Raw genomic sequence first — 17,622 nt, 5'->3', positions numbered from 1 at the left:
TCTTTTTTCTTTTTGTTGAAACTATTGAAAAACATTCAGGGGTATAATTGATTGTACATTAAAATACTGCCCTGTTCGAAACGTAATACTCATGCGAAAACAGGCAATCATCTGTTTGTTGTTAGCCCCTTAATGAATGAATGATTGGTCCTGCTCTATTCTTTCTTGATTTTATAGTAATGTTAAAGCACTTTGAACTGCAGCAGTGTCCTTTGTGTGTTTTGAGTCATGGGTTGGTGAGCACGGAGTCTGCCAAAGCCAACACGGCGGTGATGAGCAGGATCATTGTTCTTTGTGGTTGAATTTCACATCCATATAGTGTGCTATTTGAATAGGTACTCTGGAAGAGAAGTTAACTTTTGACTTGTACCTTGGAATAAAATGTAGCTGGATGTCTTATTGATTTGGGGAAAACTGCCTTAGCACCTTCGCAAGATTTATTTCTTTCAAAGTCGAACGAAGAAAAATCATCTCCCTGCTCATATGTGGTGGCTCTATTGATGGCCCCAAGCCTCAAGTGGAAATTCTAAATTCACTTGGCAGTAGCTAGCCTCAATAGATTGCCCAGTTTTGGCCATTGTTTGCCTAACATTTTTTTTAAAGACTAACATCTGCCTCATGAAACATTATTGTATGTATGTTGAACTCCTCTCGCACCGTATGCAGCCATCCGAGCTAATCGTAGGTGCGGGCGAAAAACAACAACGAGCGTTGTGCAGTAGCTCACCTTTTTATTGGAAGTGAAATTTTGTTTCGGTTGGCTGTCACCAACTTAAATCACTAAAGCTTAATTTCCCAATTTTTTTAATGGCCTCATTAGCGAGATGTCCAACAGATGGCAGTGACTACATGGGAGCACTGCATATGCGTGAGCGAAGGAGTGACCTTTGAAAAAAAATAACAAGCAGACTATTTTTTTCGCTACTAACCTTTCCAAAATAAATGAGGGTGTTTTGCTAATGTTTGTTGGAACAATACTTAAATCACGGGATAACTCATAGAGTTCTTCAAGACAAGTCACCGATTTCCCGTATCACGACACACTTTCAAACCTTGAAAGGATCCCTGCTGTAGAATGTTGGAGACAGGCAACGTACCTACATGGATGTGTTTGCATCTTAACACTGGCTGTACAACTCCGCTAAGCTTTACGTTATTCAGAACTAAACATGGACAAATAACATACATGCTTAAACTCTTGTCAAATTAAATGAGTTCTGAATTCGAGTGACCTCCCATTGGAGTGTATGAATGTATTTACGACTATAAAATACTATCATGAGCCAATAATGTCTGCGTGTCTTGTGCGTGACGTCACTCCACGTAAGGCCAGCCCCCCCTCATTAATAATCATGAAGAGGTGACGTCTTCCAAATGGACACCCCCCCCCCATTAATAATAATTAGCGGGTGACGTCACTGCACATGGGGGGGGCGAGGTGCCTCCTCCCCCCTCCTCAGCGTCAACTTACAACCCTCACTACAAAGGCAGAACCCCCACGTCACGCAATCTCCGTAACGCTGTTGAGACGTCAAAGTAAAAAGGACGTCATGATGAACAAGGGATTATAACCTTAAAATGAAAATAGGTCTGTGTCACCGCACCCTTACAAATTGCACACCAATTCATGCAATGAATATCACGTCGCGGTCTGCTTTTCGCTTGCAAGTTTCAGATTTGCTAAAATACACCCGTCCTTGGACGAGCAAAAGGCTAGCTCAATATATTCATATAAATTTTACTTCGTTAGGATGGAATGGTTTGAAATGACCACCTGGCCCTTAACATACTTGAAAAATCTTTGATGTATCAGATCAGCAGTATGGTTAGAATGAAGTCGGTAACCTTCCCACTCGGGGTGTCAAAGCTGTTTTATCTGCGAGCCACTTTATTTTGCTGTGTCAGTCGATGGCCACAGCTTTGAGGCATCCTTTAGAACATTTACACCGGTAGCACCTCTGCAGCTAGAGCAGTAGCAAAAGGCGGCGGAGGCGGTGTTTTTGCTTGAGCATATACCCACATACACTGTTAAAAAAAAATAGAAACATACTCTAATTGAATAACGTTGCAGTTACATGGTATATGACCATTGTTATGCCCTTAGTCCCACACCTCGTTAGTTTATGAGTAAGATATCATTGACTAGTGTGAATTGAAGTCCGAATACGGAAGTAAATTGTGAAAGTGATTGGTGACTATTTGGTTCTAGTATTCACCCGTGTCTTTGTCTGTGGCATGCCATTGAGCCTTACCTCGCACTGGCATGAGACATACAATAGCATGCGAGCACTCATTTTCAAGTGACTCCACTTCCACAAGCTGTCTGCAAAACATAACCTGTGTGTGTGTGTGAGTCTGCGTGTGCGCGATGGTAAGCGTGATAGCGAGCGGTGCGCCCGTGACTCGTACTCCACTGTTTAGAAGTGCGGACAATGGACGGATGGAGGGGGGCGGCTGGGCAGGACAGCATTATGTCTGCTTCCTTCCTGGCTCTGGCCGTGTTGCAGGGGGCCCAGATAGCGACGATAGGATGGCGTCCAATGCAGACCACTTCTCAGCTGATTTATAGCCCTCAGGCTTGAGTGAAATTCGCCCAGTGCCTATTTGTTTATTCGCGCATTAGTTAATGAATTCATTGTTTGTGTAAGACGTTATTATCTTGTGTTACACGCAAACGTGCGGTGAATTCATTTCTAAACAAATTGTATGTAATTATGAATTGTGCATTTGTTTTATGGGGGAGGTTCAATGAAGTCAAAACAATTGCCAAGTTGATGTGACTGTAGAATTCATTCAACTGTATTGATAATTTGTTTGTCTTCTCATTGTTGCATTGGAATACATTCACTGAAAATCCTTTGTACCTTGATAAGATTTAACCTCCTGTGTAAAAAACAAAAACAAATGATAGTTGCTAAACACTAGGTATAAACTACAATAACTATAAGAAGAAAACATTCCTATTATTATCCAGCAGTTGTATATTAGCACCACCTGCATCAATTTTCAGTACTTATGACAGTGCTTTTGAAAGAGTAAGGGCAGATACACAGTGCCACAACTCTCATTTGTTCAGCTCTGTATGGGGGTTCTTGTGATGTGGGTTAGTGGCCACCCACCAAGTGGCTTCCATCTTTAATATGGGCATGTGTGATAACATTTGCATGTTTGCATATGGTATTGGTGTAGTGGCATCCTCCAACATTTCGTGTGCAGTTATACCATCTGTTACGTCTGCAATCGTGACGTACAAATAGTTGCCATTATTTTAAACATGGTCTACAACATCCCTGGGTTGAGTCATGGGTTTTAAGTTTCCTCAAACTGAGGCTTTTGGTTTGTGACGTGTAAAAGTGCAGGGACAGCGGGGTGGCACGCTGAAGGGGAGATGACAATCAGACTGGGCTGCTCTCAGACTCAATGTCAAAGTCAACCTGAAGTGTCTCCCCACTTATCTAAGCAATGGGAAAGTGCTCATCTCCGTTGGCGGCCCAGAGTGAGTACGGAAATTCCCATGCTTCTGATGGAGGCCAGTCTCTCTCGATGACAATTACGTGTTGACTTTCCTCAGGGTTAGAACAATTTCTTTGAGCGCTGAAGTGATAATAGGCTGGGTTCAATCATAACCATGCGAGTAAATTTCAACCTTCCTGTGCTATAAACCGTCGTGCCACTCAGCTAGATTGTAAGCCCCCACACTGGCACGTGTTGGTAGTGTTTTGCCAGGCTGAGCATAGCGAGAGCCAGGAAACCCAAATCATTTGTCTTTTGACAAGTCCCAAAGTAGGGCAGTGTGTGAGAGTGCTGTGGCTACTCGGTATTCACCCTTATGTAAGTCTCTAAGTACACCCATCGCCTCCTATCTAGCAACTGTGAGAAAAAAACAATCAGGATTGGGCTTCGGCAAGAATAGCCAAATTTCGGTTTAAAGCTTTCGTGACTGCAGGGATTCATATTGTTGGATCTTTCGGTAAAGTCACGTAGAAGGGAAATAATAAAAGAATAAAAATAAAACATTATACAAATTTTATTATAATATAAAATTGTATTATGTTTTATTTTCATTATTTTATAATAATTTTTTTTATCATGTTTTATTTTTATTCTTTTATTATTTCCCTTCTACGTGACTTTACCGAAAAATCCAAGAATAAGAATAGCCAATTTCACACTACAGTTATGCACCCCTGTATATAAAGTCATAAAAAAGAAAATTCCAGTATTTTTCGGGCTTGAGTTGATGGAATAATATAATAAGATGTACTACACATGAATGGTGATGGGTACGACCTTCCAGAAAATTGGCTTAACACCAAGCATATATCTGTAGTAAAAAAGGCCTTTTGGTGTCCTCTGGTCTAACACCGTTTGAGACTAGGCTCCAAAGAAAGCTGTCTCTGGTGTGGACCAATCAGTTTCGAGGACAATGCATATACTATCAGAGTATGGTTTTTTTTGCATTCTGACCACAAGCATTGTGGTTAATGCACACATAATTCCTTGTAAAAAGGTTTCAGTTTGGTGTTTTAATATCTTAACACCTGTTTTGTTGCCAGAAAAAAAGAGGAAGAACCTATTATCAATCTATATACTGTAGACGTAAATTATGGCATTACATATAGAGGCCAAGCAACCACATCAGCAAGGTATCTGGGTTAATATAAAAACAGAATTTTTGTTTCAATTACAAAACACAAATACAACGGAATAAATCAGTGCACAAGTAACAGTAATATAGAAATCAAACTTTTGAAGTCATAGTATGGGGAAACTTGCTGCTATCTTCAAATTCGAGTTTGGTAGTATTCCTAAGTACATATATGAAATGTAGGAAGGACTCTAAATCAAGTTATTTTATTATACAGTTCTGTATTAATGATTCATAACATTTCAGCAATACAGATAATCTCTTAAATATTTATATATTATTCATTTAATTTACCTCTCACGGATGATGGCTTTGCAAAATTGACTTTCGGTTTTGATGTGTATTGTCTTGAGAGAATCTGGAAATGTAATTATCATGATTTTGGTCCTAGCTGACGGCACTTTGGGCTTTCCTTGCAGCACGTGACCGTGGACAGCTACATCCCCTGCATGACGGACCTGTGCAAGGCGCTCTGGGAGGTGATGCACAGCTACTACCAGACCATGGAGTGGCATCGCGAGCATGACGGTCAGGCCTGCATGCACGCACCCATTCCCCCACCCACACACATATCTGCTACAAAGGTAAAATATCCCAGAATTAGCCTTTTATCCCACTTTTCCACCAGCATGTGCAAGCCGCGCCGGTGTGGGGCCCTGACGTCATGTGCGGTTCTCCAATGGTGATTTTGCCAAGCCTAGCCAAAACCAAAATGTGACACTGTCCTCTGAAGACATTTGAATCTGTCTCTGGGTGAAGCAAGGGCAGGGTTAATAACTTGTGTCTGTATATTTGAACACGTGAAGCTTACATCAGATGCAAGTCAGGTGTGACATCAGTGGAAAAACAACCTCCAGTAGAAAAGAGCTATTATGATCAAGAGACAAGTGCTTTTAATAAGCACTTAATACAACGATCCCCCATATTATAGCATTAACAGACAGTTGGGGCAAGTTCCGTTATTGAGCACCTATGAAGGCTGGCATAGCACACGAGGGGGTGGATGGCCAGCACCAAACCAGGCCACCTTTGTCCCCCGAGTGGTGATGATTACACACTACACCAGGTACTAATTTGAGGCTGAATCGACATAGGGGAGGCCAGGACCAGTTAAAATATTTGCCACTGTTATTGGTCCTGAGCGGGAATCAAACTCTGGTCACCGTGTTTGTCGCGCAGCATGCTAACCACTGCGTCACCGCCCCCCACACATACATACAGACACGCACAACAAAAACGAACATCTCCCCTTTTGACCATATAAACTGGTGAGGCAATTACCGTTCGTGAAACCAGCATTGTAGACATGGGTTAGTGTGGCTAACACCATATCTGGCCACCTTTGTCTCCCCAGTGCTTATATTCACATGCTGTACCAGGTACTAATTTCAAGCTGAGTTCACTTCAGGGAAATCCAGGACAGGTTCAGATATGTCTTGCTTATTTGTGTTATCCATGGCCCGGACACAAACCTGTGGGAATCATACTGCGGTGTGCTATCCACTGGGTCACTTCCCCACGCACATACACGGCAAGCAGAAACTTCACACACACACAGCACAATTCCCCTCTCTTGCATATACACTTGAAGTGTTTTTGCTGAGAACATGCAGGGTTTTGCAATAACCTCATCAACGCTTGGCCACACACTGTTGGCCCAGGATCTATTCATCTGCCATTGCCTTTCTTGTACGTAACAAATATATGTACAGGAAAATTGCAGTTTTACATTAGCTTCACAGTATTTGGCAGAGGAGGCGTATGGAGTATCTTTGTCTTCATAAGATATTGTCACGTATTCAAATGTAATGTTTCATTTAAAGAGTTTCACTCGGATGCACAACAGACGTGTAATATCTAATTCACAGAGTTGTCTTGGTGATGGCACACAGTCACCTGCTGTTACAGATTTGTTTGGCAATTATGGTGAGAAAATTACGTCATTACAATAATGGCATATGAAAAGCCATATAACCTGTTACAGATGTTGGCAATAACACGTCATTACCGTACTGGTATAGGCATTCTTATTGGTGAGAGCAATCCGTATGTGAAACCTACACGGACCGTCAGAAAGTGTAATACAAAGGTTTAAAAAAAATCTTTAACTTGTGCTATACGCAAACATGTTTCTAATTTAAAATAAATCTAGATAGCCAATTATTTAATGTAAAAATATATCACAGGGCGGTGAAGGATAGCATTTTATAAAAATAGTTTCCCTGAGAAGGCCCACCCCTCATGCAAGACAAAGAAACCAAGCGTCCGGCTTCCTGATTTGTAGCGCAGAGATACAGGTGGAGATTTGTATGCACTCAGCATTCTATAAATAATGTGAGGGGTGAATGAGGCACTTTCTGTAACAATCACGGTACAGCCAAAAGTCCACAAGTTCAACTGTGCAGAGTTTCCGAAACCGGAGTGGTTAACTGAACTGCAGTAAATTGCAGTCTGCTGGGGCACTGTGGTTTATGTGATCGTGCCACCATTAAGACAGGTTAGGAAGCTGTGTGCACGAAACATAAATTACACGTGCAGTGTCTGTATATATGAATGCCTCCTAATCTATACTAATTGGTACCAGGTCCATTTCAGATAATCGCAACGTTATGGTGAGATGGCTGAGTGGAAGCCTCTGCCATTTAATGTTTTGAAAGTTTAGTCAACATTGACATAGTTTTACATGTTTTAGCAGCTCATGCGTATTGAGGTTTTGGGGGAACTTACTGGTCATTATTTTTCTTGGGTCAGAGAAGGACCTTATCTCTTTTCCCCTACATAGGTTCCAAATGTATGTTTGGGAAATGGCTTTGTAATTCAAAACATTGTCTTTATTCCAAAAACACAAAACTTAAAAAAGCACTCCACATTTTCTTCGTATCAACAAATAAAGTATTTTGCAATGACTGCTCCCCAGCACAGAGCCAGGTACGTACTTATGTTGGTATATGCTTTGTCCTGTAAGTTGAGGACTCGGTGAACGTGATAGGAATTTTAATGGCTTCTTATTGAGAAAATGGGGACAGTAGTGCATGAATTTCAATGCAATATTTTTCATGCACAAAAACACACGCAAACTTAACACAACAACAACACTTACAAATGGACACATTGTTTACTATAACTTGAAGTACATTTTAAGGAAATGAGCCATCTGGAAGACTCTAGATTTATGGTGAGTGCTTTTGAACGAGATTCTTTACTTATAATAACTTACTTTTGAAAATATCCCCATTTACTGCATGTTCTTATATTGTCATATCAAGAAGTCTGTTTAGGTCAGGGAAAAGTCAGCCGGCATTACTTTGGTGGTTTTTCCCCATTGCAATGGAGAACTTGGCACTTTTTCACCACCAATCGAACAGAAAAGGACATTTGCCAACGCGTGCATTCGGCCCCAATAAGTTATCAAATAATAAATGTTAATCCTCTGACTTAAACTCGTAATTCTAGAGAGTCGCATTTGCTGTTTTGGATTCTCTGGATCTGGATAACTCCACGCAATGCAGCTCTAATTATTCCTTTCCTTGTAGGTCTCAGGTCAATCAACCTATTTAATTTACATGTAGCTCGTTATGTTGTTATTTTTCTCAAAATGTATTTCAAGTTTATTATCAACATCTTACCATGAGATAAATAATCTATATTGAACTCTTGCAGATCAGTACGTCAGAGAACGCCTGCAGAAGAGTTTTTCAAAGGATTTTTCCCAAAGAAATCCATCAAATGGGCACATTTTATCCTTTGCAAATTGGAGTCGCACTTTTCCACATTATGCTGTGACTCTGCTTGTACACACGACTGGCACACCAATATTATTCTCAGACCTGTAAGTTAGCCATAGTCAGTGTTAAACCAAATTTACTTTGGGTTTTTTTTGTTGCAGTAATTGGTGATCCGCCAATGACTGCACATCCACTTCCCACCACCACCGTGGCCAATATTTAGTCATTTTTGTAGGATATGGAATTTTGCAGTCAATCCACATGCTTGTCAACACGAGGAAGTATAAAATGCTATACCCAACCATTGTGATAAATACAATTTATTTCCATACAATTCCCGTGCACGCCTCGGTCATCCACATGCGTTTGTTCCTCCTCTGGTTTTCTCACGTGATTTACTTTACATTCACTTGATAAATGAACGTAATTCTTCAAGCCTGTCAGAAAATCCCTGCAGACTTCCACATTCAGTGAACCTCGGCTTTCTCCCTGTTGTTAATTTTTGTTGTCAGTGACCTGGATTAACCAGTACAGTAGTGATTTAAAAAAAAAAATTAATTGTAAACGTTGAGTTAATTACATGGCTGCATAGGGTGCAAAAGAAGTTAAACATACATGCATCCTGGTAGTTAGTTATTCTTTACATATTTGCAGCATGCCAGACATGCCCACATCACTGGAAAGACTCCTTACCCTTATTCGGCTTTGAGAGGTTTCACTGTGAATTGAAAAATGGTTTGTAAGAAAGTGACAACATTTAAGTATTCTAAATGAGGTCTGTTGAATAAATGTTTGGCTTCTACCAGAAAACTGGTTAAAGCTATTTGTTTATTACCAATAGCTGCTTTGCCCATCTTGTGTAAATTTAATGGCAGGGAATCTTGCACAAAAGTATATAATCAAACACTTCACTGCAGTTCACTGTAGCACTGTATTAATGGCAGTTATTCTTGCACAAAAATACATCATAAAACACCACACTTAATGTGTCACTGTAGCACTGTATATAAACTGACCTTCAATTTGTTCAAATTCACTGCTCTGATACTATATTCTCTTCTGCTTTCGGTTGCTGGGGTTGAAATAAATTGGAAATCGATGCAATATGTGGAAAATCACCGATAAATGTCTACTATACCATAATGTAGAAGCATAAATTAGACTTACATTTTTTGACTCAAGTGTTGAATGAATAAATAAAGACACCAAATTCTTTGTTGCTGCGTATAATTATTTATTAGATTCACTTTCAATAAAGAAATGTCAAACTTAAAGCAAATTTGCGGGAAAATGTTTTTCTTTCCGCTCGACCTTCTGCGTGAGTGTAAAAATCCACCCGCTCATTAATATTCATGACGGGGGGGGGGGACTGGAGTGACGTCACGTGCGTTACACACAGACATTCTTGGCTCATAGTAGTAATAGTAGTAAGCAGGCTCAATTTCATAAGTAATGCCATGATTGTTTTTCCTAGTCTTCCTAACATTACATTTACACATCACTGTGAAACATATTTACGACTCCCGATCCCGAGGAGGCTTTCTTCAGCCATAGCCCGTCACCTCACAACAACGCAGTTTTAGCTGCTTATTGAAGACATTGTTTATCATCCTGGTTTCATGAAGTGATACCTCATCCTGTTTGGTGTAAAACATGACGATAACCAGTGATCAAATGTAACGTGTAGGGCCTTTTATTTGTTTTATATCGGCACGATTAAGATGTTTTAATTGAACAGTACTTGTATTGATTTGAAGCTTTCGTGACTGCAGGAATCCATACTCTTTGGTTCTTTTGGTAAAGAATAGATCACGACGTTTCGATCGCAACAACAAGCGACCGTCTCCTCTCACCTGAAGACAGTCGCTTGTTATTGCGATCTAAACGTCGTGATCTGTTATTTTTTTCTACCTACGTGACTTTACCGAAAGAACCAAAGAGTATAGTACTTGTATCTATGTATGTTGAACTTCTTTCGCACCGTACGTAGGGAAGGACAACAAACTAAACACAAAAAAAATCAGTTCTCAAGAAATTAGTTTTCAATCTAGATTTGAAAGTGCATAGCACCATTGCTTCCTAATGTCAGAAGGAAGAACATTCCAAACGGCCGCCAAAAGCGCATCTGAAAGCGCGCGATGCAGTGACCTTTTCTGTTCGATGGCTAGCCAAAATCATAATCTTTAGTTCGACTGAAGGAATCTGATGAGCTATGAAGCTATTTTTTGCACAGATGTCCAGTTTGGGCAGGTCCAAAGCCGCTGCGAGCGTGACCGGAGTTTGCGTGACAGTTTATGCTCCTTAACAAGATCAGCAACGTATTGTATACAGGTAGTCCTCTACTTACGATGGAGATGCGTTACGACGACCCCATCCATCGTAAGTCGAAAATATCGTAAGTCGAAGATGGCCTAGCCTACCCAGGAGTCTTAAAGAATGGTGATAATTTAGCAAAACAGAGCAATTTAAAGTACCGTACTGTATAAACTATATACTGTATGTATTTATTAATTACAATACTGTATTGCACAGTAAAATGTAAAGTAAAAAAACAAGGTAAATTCTTAGCCTACCTATATGAACTGCAATTTAATAGAAAACATGTTATGGAAACAATCCTATCTGCTATAAAAACGTTTAACATGCATTGATCGTATCGTGGTAACCTTAAAAGTAAAATCGCTAAAGCTACCTATCATACATGCATTGAACGTATCGTAATGTATCATATTGTACTGTACTCCACAATATTCTGTCCGTCGTCTGCATACTTGAACAATGTTAGGTTGTTGATGGCAATTTTGTCGTATCGCTATCACCATCGTAAGATCGAAATATCGTAAGTCGGACCATCGTAACTCGGGGACTACCTGTAGTTCATTTGTGGCAAGCACTTGCTTGATGCAGGGGAAAATAATAGGGAACGTGTACGAGAATTGGGGCAATCTACCAGAGAGGGCATGCACCGTGTAAGCTGGGGGCTCAATGTGGCTTTAATTTGCGACCCGTGCTCCCTTGCAGTTCTTTACTAAATTGAAAGCAGGTGCCTCTTAAAGAGCTTCCTATTGATTTAGTTATTATCGCTGGTGTGCTGTTGGCCTTCCTGTGCCCGCAGTGTTTGCCCGTTTATCCGCACAATCGTGGGTTGGGGGGAGGGGTTTCAGTGCCGTGCGCCCGATCACGAAGGGGAGGGAGGATGAGGTCGGTGGGTTTGGTGTAAGGGGCGATTGTTAAAAACGTCAACAAACTTTCGGTGGTCCCAAAAGTATGGGTTTGGAGATATAAAAACATTCGCCGCCACTTAAGGCCATTGTAAGTTTTTTGTGTATTCAAGGGGTTGTTTGGGCCAGTGAGTGAGCTGGGGGTGGGTTCAGGTTTCTTTGACTAATTTAAACTCGCTGTAATCCCCCCAAACAAGCTAAAACAAAAAGGGTACTGTGTTTCGTATTTTATTGTTGACTAAGCACGTTGCTGCACCTTCATGTCCAGTTTAGATACGTCCAAATTATGAAGTAGCCTTTGGAAAAATTTCGACTTAAAATTTTCGTGACTGCAGGAATTGAAAATAAAGTGAATAAAAAAGAATACAAATATTTTCATTTTTATTATTTTATTGTTATTTTTTATCTACGTGACTTTACCGAAAGAACCATAGAATAGCCTTTGGAAATTTTCACTTGCATCTTGATAGTTTTTGAGTGCACAGATGTTGGTCAATTCTAATAGCGTTGGTGACCAATTACAGATTTTCCTTCACAATGTGTCCACTTGTATCTATTTATGAAATACAATTTAAGAAACGTAACTTGTTATGATACATCCCTGGGTCTCGGCTCAAACAAGTGGGCACAATGCTATTTGCTATATGGTGATTACAATGTGTGTTGTAGCACATGCATCATGTCTTAATGTGTTGATTAGCACACTGGACTTGCAATCCAGAGGTCACAAGTTTGATTCCGGACATATGTGGTGGGGTAAAGTGTGGGTACTCTCGCCTCTTACAAGGCGTTTGGTCAGCGTGGAAGAGTAGGCCAAATACCATCTAGAGAGGCTCTCTAGAGCTCGCTCTCGTGGAGGCCCTTCCACTAACAATGGCATACTTAACAAATTGCAGGGCTGCACCTGTACCTCTGTACATCATGAATGTACAGAATTTCTCACCACTACAGATAATCTGACGCACTGCTGGCAAGGTCCAGCAAAGAATTATACTGGTAGGAACCTCCTGGTTACACCAGCCCACAGGGGATTATTGTGTCCGTCCGTCGTGCATCAAAAAATGGGAGGGGTGGGGCTGGGTGGAGAGGGGAGGGTAGGGAGGGGCTGGGTGGGGAGGGTGGGGAGGGGCTGGATGGGGAGAGTGTGGGCTGGGTGGGGAGGGTGGGGAGGGGCTGGGTGGGGAGGGTGGGGAGGGGCTGGGTTGGGAGGGTGGGGACGGTGGGGCTGGGTAGGGGGTGGGTGGGGAGGGGCTGGGTTGGGAGGGGCTGGGTTGGGAGGGGCTGGGTTGGGAGGGGCTGGGTTGGGAGGGGCTGGGTTGGGAGGGGCTGGGTTGGGAGGGGCTGGGTTGGGAGGGGCTGGGTTGGGAGGGGCTGGGTTGGGAGGGGCTGGGTTGGGAGGGGCTGGGTTGGGAGGGGCTGGGTTGGGAGGGGCTGGGTTGGGAGGGGCTGGGTTGGGAGGGGCTGGGTTGGGAGGGGCTGGGTTGGGAGGGGCTGGTCACCCCGTGGTGCCCTTATAAAACTCAAGGTTTAACCGACTCACGCCGCGGTTGACCCTGGGCATTGACGGAGCAACCCAACGTTCCTACCAGCTCCCTCCGCAGGAATGTGTTGTAAGAATGTCGTTGGTCTGGAGTTTTCTGCCGACACCACCATGTTTATTCGAGAGCATTGCATGGAAGTGGACCTCCAAACATTGCCATCAATTCAACAAGGAGTCATCTTCAGTGGGAAAACAACTTCATTGTGATGACGACTGCAGGTGGGCAGGAAGTCAGGGAAAGAAGCAGAGGGGAGGATAGAGCGGCCTCTGCTACTTCCTCATCTCATACACTGTGACCGCACACACAGCAACCGCTTCACCACCGGAGTTGAGCTGAAGGTAACACATTGTTACAAACCTTACCACTGGAACAGTGGTGTATGATGATGGGTAGTAATACTTACAAAGTGGGTGGGATGCTAGTTCAACAACTTAATGTGTAGAATGACCTTTATGTTTTAACCCTTTAAGAGCTGGACTTTAGTGTGACTATCACAGAAATATCTGAATAAAATTAGCTAATTTTGTTTGGTATTCTACACAACGTTGGCAGGCTGGAATATTCCAAAGTTTCTTCTGAACTCTTAGCTGTCTGCTGGCCGAGACAACCTTCACACTACACTGTGACATTTGTTTACTGCGCACATGTTCTGCACCCTGGTACTGACAGACTCGGTATTAGATAGCTCATTTTAAGAACAGTTATGGGATGCATAGTGCAATGATTATGGGTACAATTTGGTTGGCCTTGCCAATAAGTAGCAAGAGATGTTTTTTTTTAGTCTGTACAAAAATCAACGTCAATATCTCCCTCCGATAGCAGTGTGTGTTAGTTATTAATGTCCCCATTGAGTAATGTTATGGGGTGGCAGTGAGACTTTAAACTAGTGAGTCCTGGACCCACGGGCCAGCATATTGGAGATGTAGACCACCCGGACACTCCATCACGATCATCATAATTTAAACTTGATGCATGTGTGGTGATAAACATTAGGCTGCATCGATGCCCTTTGCACATATTATAGATTGCAATTGAGTAGGATTGGGTCATGTGGCAGGACTTATTTGCTGCGTAGTTATTCTTCTTGCGATGAGACCACATCTGTTAATAATCGCTTATTTCTTTAAAGGGTTTAATACATTTTACTAACATTTACAATATATGATATACAATTAAAAGATGCGTCTTGAGTGTCCATACTCAACCAAAATTTGGGTAGTACGCATTACTCCACACCTCCGATTAGCATGGTTGGCTACGTATGGTGCGAAATAAGTTCAACGTACATACATGCTCAATTCCTTGAGCAGCATTGAACCTGTAATGGAAATTCCACATTCCCATTCCGGTACTGGGGTCTATATCAGAGTTCCTGATACACAGCCTTGTGCGCTTTGCTGTTGGTTAACTCTGCTTTGCCCCATGCCACGATGTCGATGCTGCAGGGTCCCACTCTCGCGTGCGCGTGTGTGTGCGTGTACAATTCTGAGGCTTCCCTCCGGCACGGTGTGCCGGTGTCTGTGCGTTAATCTAAAGCTATGTGGAGCGAGTGCGTTTTCCTCTGTGTGTACACACAAACGCACAAACGTCTGCACGCACTCCCACCAGCGCATATGGAACCCATCTCGCAGAGGGGGCCCCCGGGCGACCCCTACCCCCTGGTAGGCCACTACTGGCAGGCGTGCCAAGAGCACAACCTTTTCCCCTGTTTTATTATTAAAAAGTGAAAATGCATCGTTCACAAAAAACATGAGAAAATGCACAATTCCCTGAACGTGCTGGGTGTCCTTTTGTGCATGTCAGCATGCAACCTTCATTAAATTACCATTATTTTACAGCTGCAGTTCGGTCCATTATATTTTCACCAAAAGGACAATCTTTTACTTTGATATGGTGAAAAAAACATTTCTCATTATTTAACAGCCCTCATCTCAAATTCGCCTCTTAAGGTTAAGCTTTTGGCATACACATTTTGTTTACATGAGTACTATAGTCAACCAATATGATCAACCAATATCTGTTTAATGTTTCGATAGCTTAGTTTTGTCATTTTGTGCTGTGACCAATCTGGAGGTAATCTGTCTGTGCTGGTTTGCTCTGCAAGGGGATGTATTATTTAGCCTTGATATAACATTGTTAAATGTTGGCAATATTTGTAATTCATTGTGTGATATAGATTGTTTTGTTCTTATTTATTTACTTCATTGCTGTACTTTTTATTTTTGTATTTTCGTTGACCCAGGTCACTCTTGAAAATGAAACTCATTCTGTTCTTTTGAGCTCTCACCGGGTTAAACAAAATAAACTTGAACTTGAAGCCACCACGGTAGCAAGTATGGTTTAGGAATTGGTTCTACCATCGACTATGAACAAACCATGAATCAGATTCTTAAAAGACCAATTTATATGAATGAATATTGTGCTTAGACTTTGTAGCCTTTGAAAAGCATTGGACTCGAAGATTTCACAAACTATGGCCTAAATAAATATGAAGAAATAGTGAAAATGTTTTACAAAACACTGAACATCAACACAGTTTACTTGTATAAAGTACCAAAATACATATTGATAGCGGAGTCAGAAAAGGTGATCTGCTATCGCCAAAGTTATTCACATGGACGTAAGATATTCTTCCAGTAATTGGATTTGAGAAATAAATGCGAAAATATTAACAATATCAGTTTGGCTGATGACAATCATTATAACGTATAGAATATGTTAGAACTTTACAGAGAAGGCTGTAAAGTTGGGCTCAGAATAAATATCAGCAAAACAAAGTTAATGCACGATAAGTTTGCTAAACAACTGGATATATGTGTCCGAGGGCCAGACCTGGAAAACACCGCAGAATATGTGTATCTGGGACAGCTATTAATGGTAGAGCGAAATCAAGATGAAAGAAAAGTCGCGATCAGAGCGGCCTGGGATGACTTTTGGAAATCTAAATTTGAGTATTAAGAGTAACGCACCGATGTGCCGAAAAAATGACTTGTTTAATCAGCGCGTGCTACCTACGATGACACACATTCCATAACATGGTGAAAAGCTGAAATGTGTGCCAAGACGCTTGGAGAGATGCATGCTTGAATTACACTGGGCGACAGAAGGAGGAACACATGGATTATAGAACGTACAGGTCCATGACATAATTAAGACTCATCTTCTTGGTTTTTTCGGTAAAGTCACGTAGAAGGGAAATAATAAAAATAAAACATAATAAAATACAATTCTCACGACGTTTCGGCCACAACGCAAGCAGCCGTCCTCAGATGAAGAACAGGTCTGTCGGAAAGACAGCGTCTGACGCTGTCTTTCTGACAGACCTGACAGAATTGTATTTTATTATGTTTAATTTTTATTATTTTATTATTTCCCTTCTACGTGACTTTACAGAAAGAACCAAGAAGATGAATCCCTGCAGTCACGAAAGCTTTAAATCGAAATATAATTAAGACTATCAATAAAACAAAGTGTCCTTGGGCAGGACACATCACTATGAGGGATGATGGACGGTGGTTGAGAATTTAAATGGAGTGTCAGCCGAGAAACGGAACGCGTCTGAGAGGTACGTCCACCGGGGATATGGAACGATGAAATCATGGGCAGGTGTTTTGTGGATGTTGCAACATCAGAGGTAGTTAACAGCTTGGCGAGGCCTTCATTCAGCAGTGGGACGCCGCGGTGGTGAGATGTTAACTATCACGTCTGGTATACAGGATTATTTGGTTCGTTCGGTAAAGTGACGGAGATAAAAAAAATAAGTGAATAAAAATGAAAATAATAAAAAAGAAAAACCACAGCGGTCAACCGCTTGTGTTGCGTGACTTTACCGAAAGAACCAAAGAATATTAATTCCTGCAGTCACGAAAGTTTTACGTCAAAATACGGGATGTTGTGGGTTCGATCCTGACCCTGACGCCTGTTGTATATTTGGATTTTGCATGTTCTCCCTGTGGTCGCGTACATCTTTTTCCGGGTATGGTTTTCCCCTCTACATTTAGAACCAACATGCATTTACAGTATTTTGCTGCTATGAATTTCCGCATGAGGATAAGCCAATTTGTTGAGCTATGTGGCCAGGTCGCTTCTGAAAACGAGTTTTCTAGCTCAGTGGACCTTACCTGGTAAAATAGTTCGTTAGATTAACAATGGCTGATGATGAATTTAAATTCACCAGTAACAAGCTACGCCCTCAGTTCTCCACAATTCAGGCATTTCTCAATTGCGGCAATCATACATCATTGTTGTGTACCTTCATCTATTTCAGCGATCTTCTCTGTTGGCGAGTCAACATAGAAAATACTGTTGTTACAAATTAGGAGAAAGTTGGGTGGTTCAAGGCTACAATGTACAATGTGTCAGGGTACTGAGTCAGCACCTCTGAGGGTCCTGCGTTTGACCCCCAGAGGGAATGAGAAAACATCTATTGTAGGTGTTTTTTTGTCAGTTGTAGTGAATTCTCACGTGATGTTGATTTCCCAATCGAT

At 41.6% G+C, this 17,622-nt stretch overlaps 1 protein-coding gene across 1 annotated transcript in view; it reads left to right on the top strand.

Moving 5' to 3' along the window:
• The window catches only part of VPS50 (VPS50 subunit of EARP/GARPII complex), a 114,552-nt gene that overhangs the window by 26,821 nt on the left and 70,109 nt on the right, over positions 1-17,622 (top strand). The window contains exon 13 of the mRNA XM_078597270.1: positions 5,068-5,176. Coding sequence (XP_078453396.1) covers positions 5,068-5,176 — 109 coding nt within the window. The remainder of the gene's footprint in view (positions 1-5,067; positions 5,177-17,622) is intronic.

This window comes from Lampetra planeri, chromosome 1 (assembly GCF_965212315.1).
Source record: "Lampetra planeri chromosome 1, kcLamPlan1.2.h2, whole genome shotgun sequence".
In the NCBI taxonomy this organism is placed as follows: Eukaryota; Metazoa; Chordata; class Hyperoartia; order Petromyzontiformes; family Petromyzontidae; genus Lampetra; species Lampetra planeri.
This window is presented reverse-complemented; position numbering and strand designations above follow the sequence as displayed.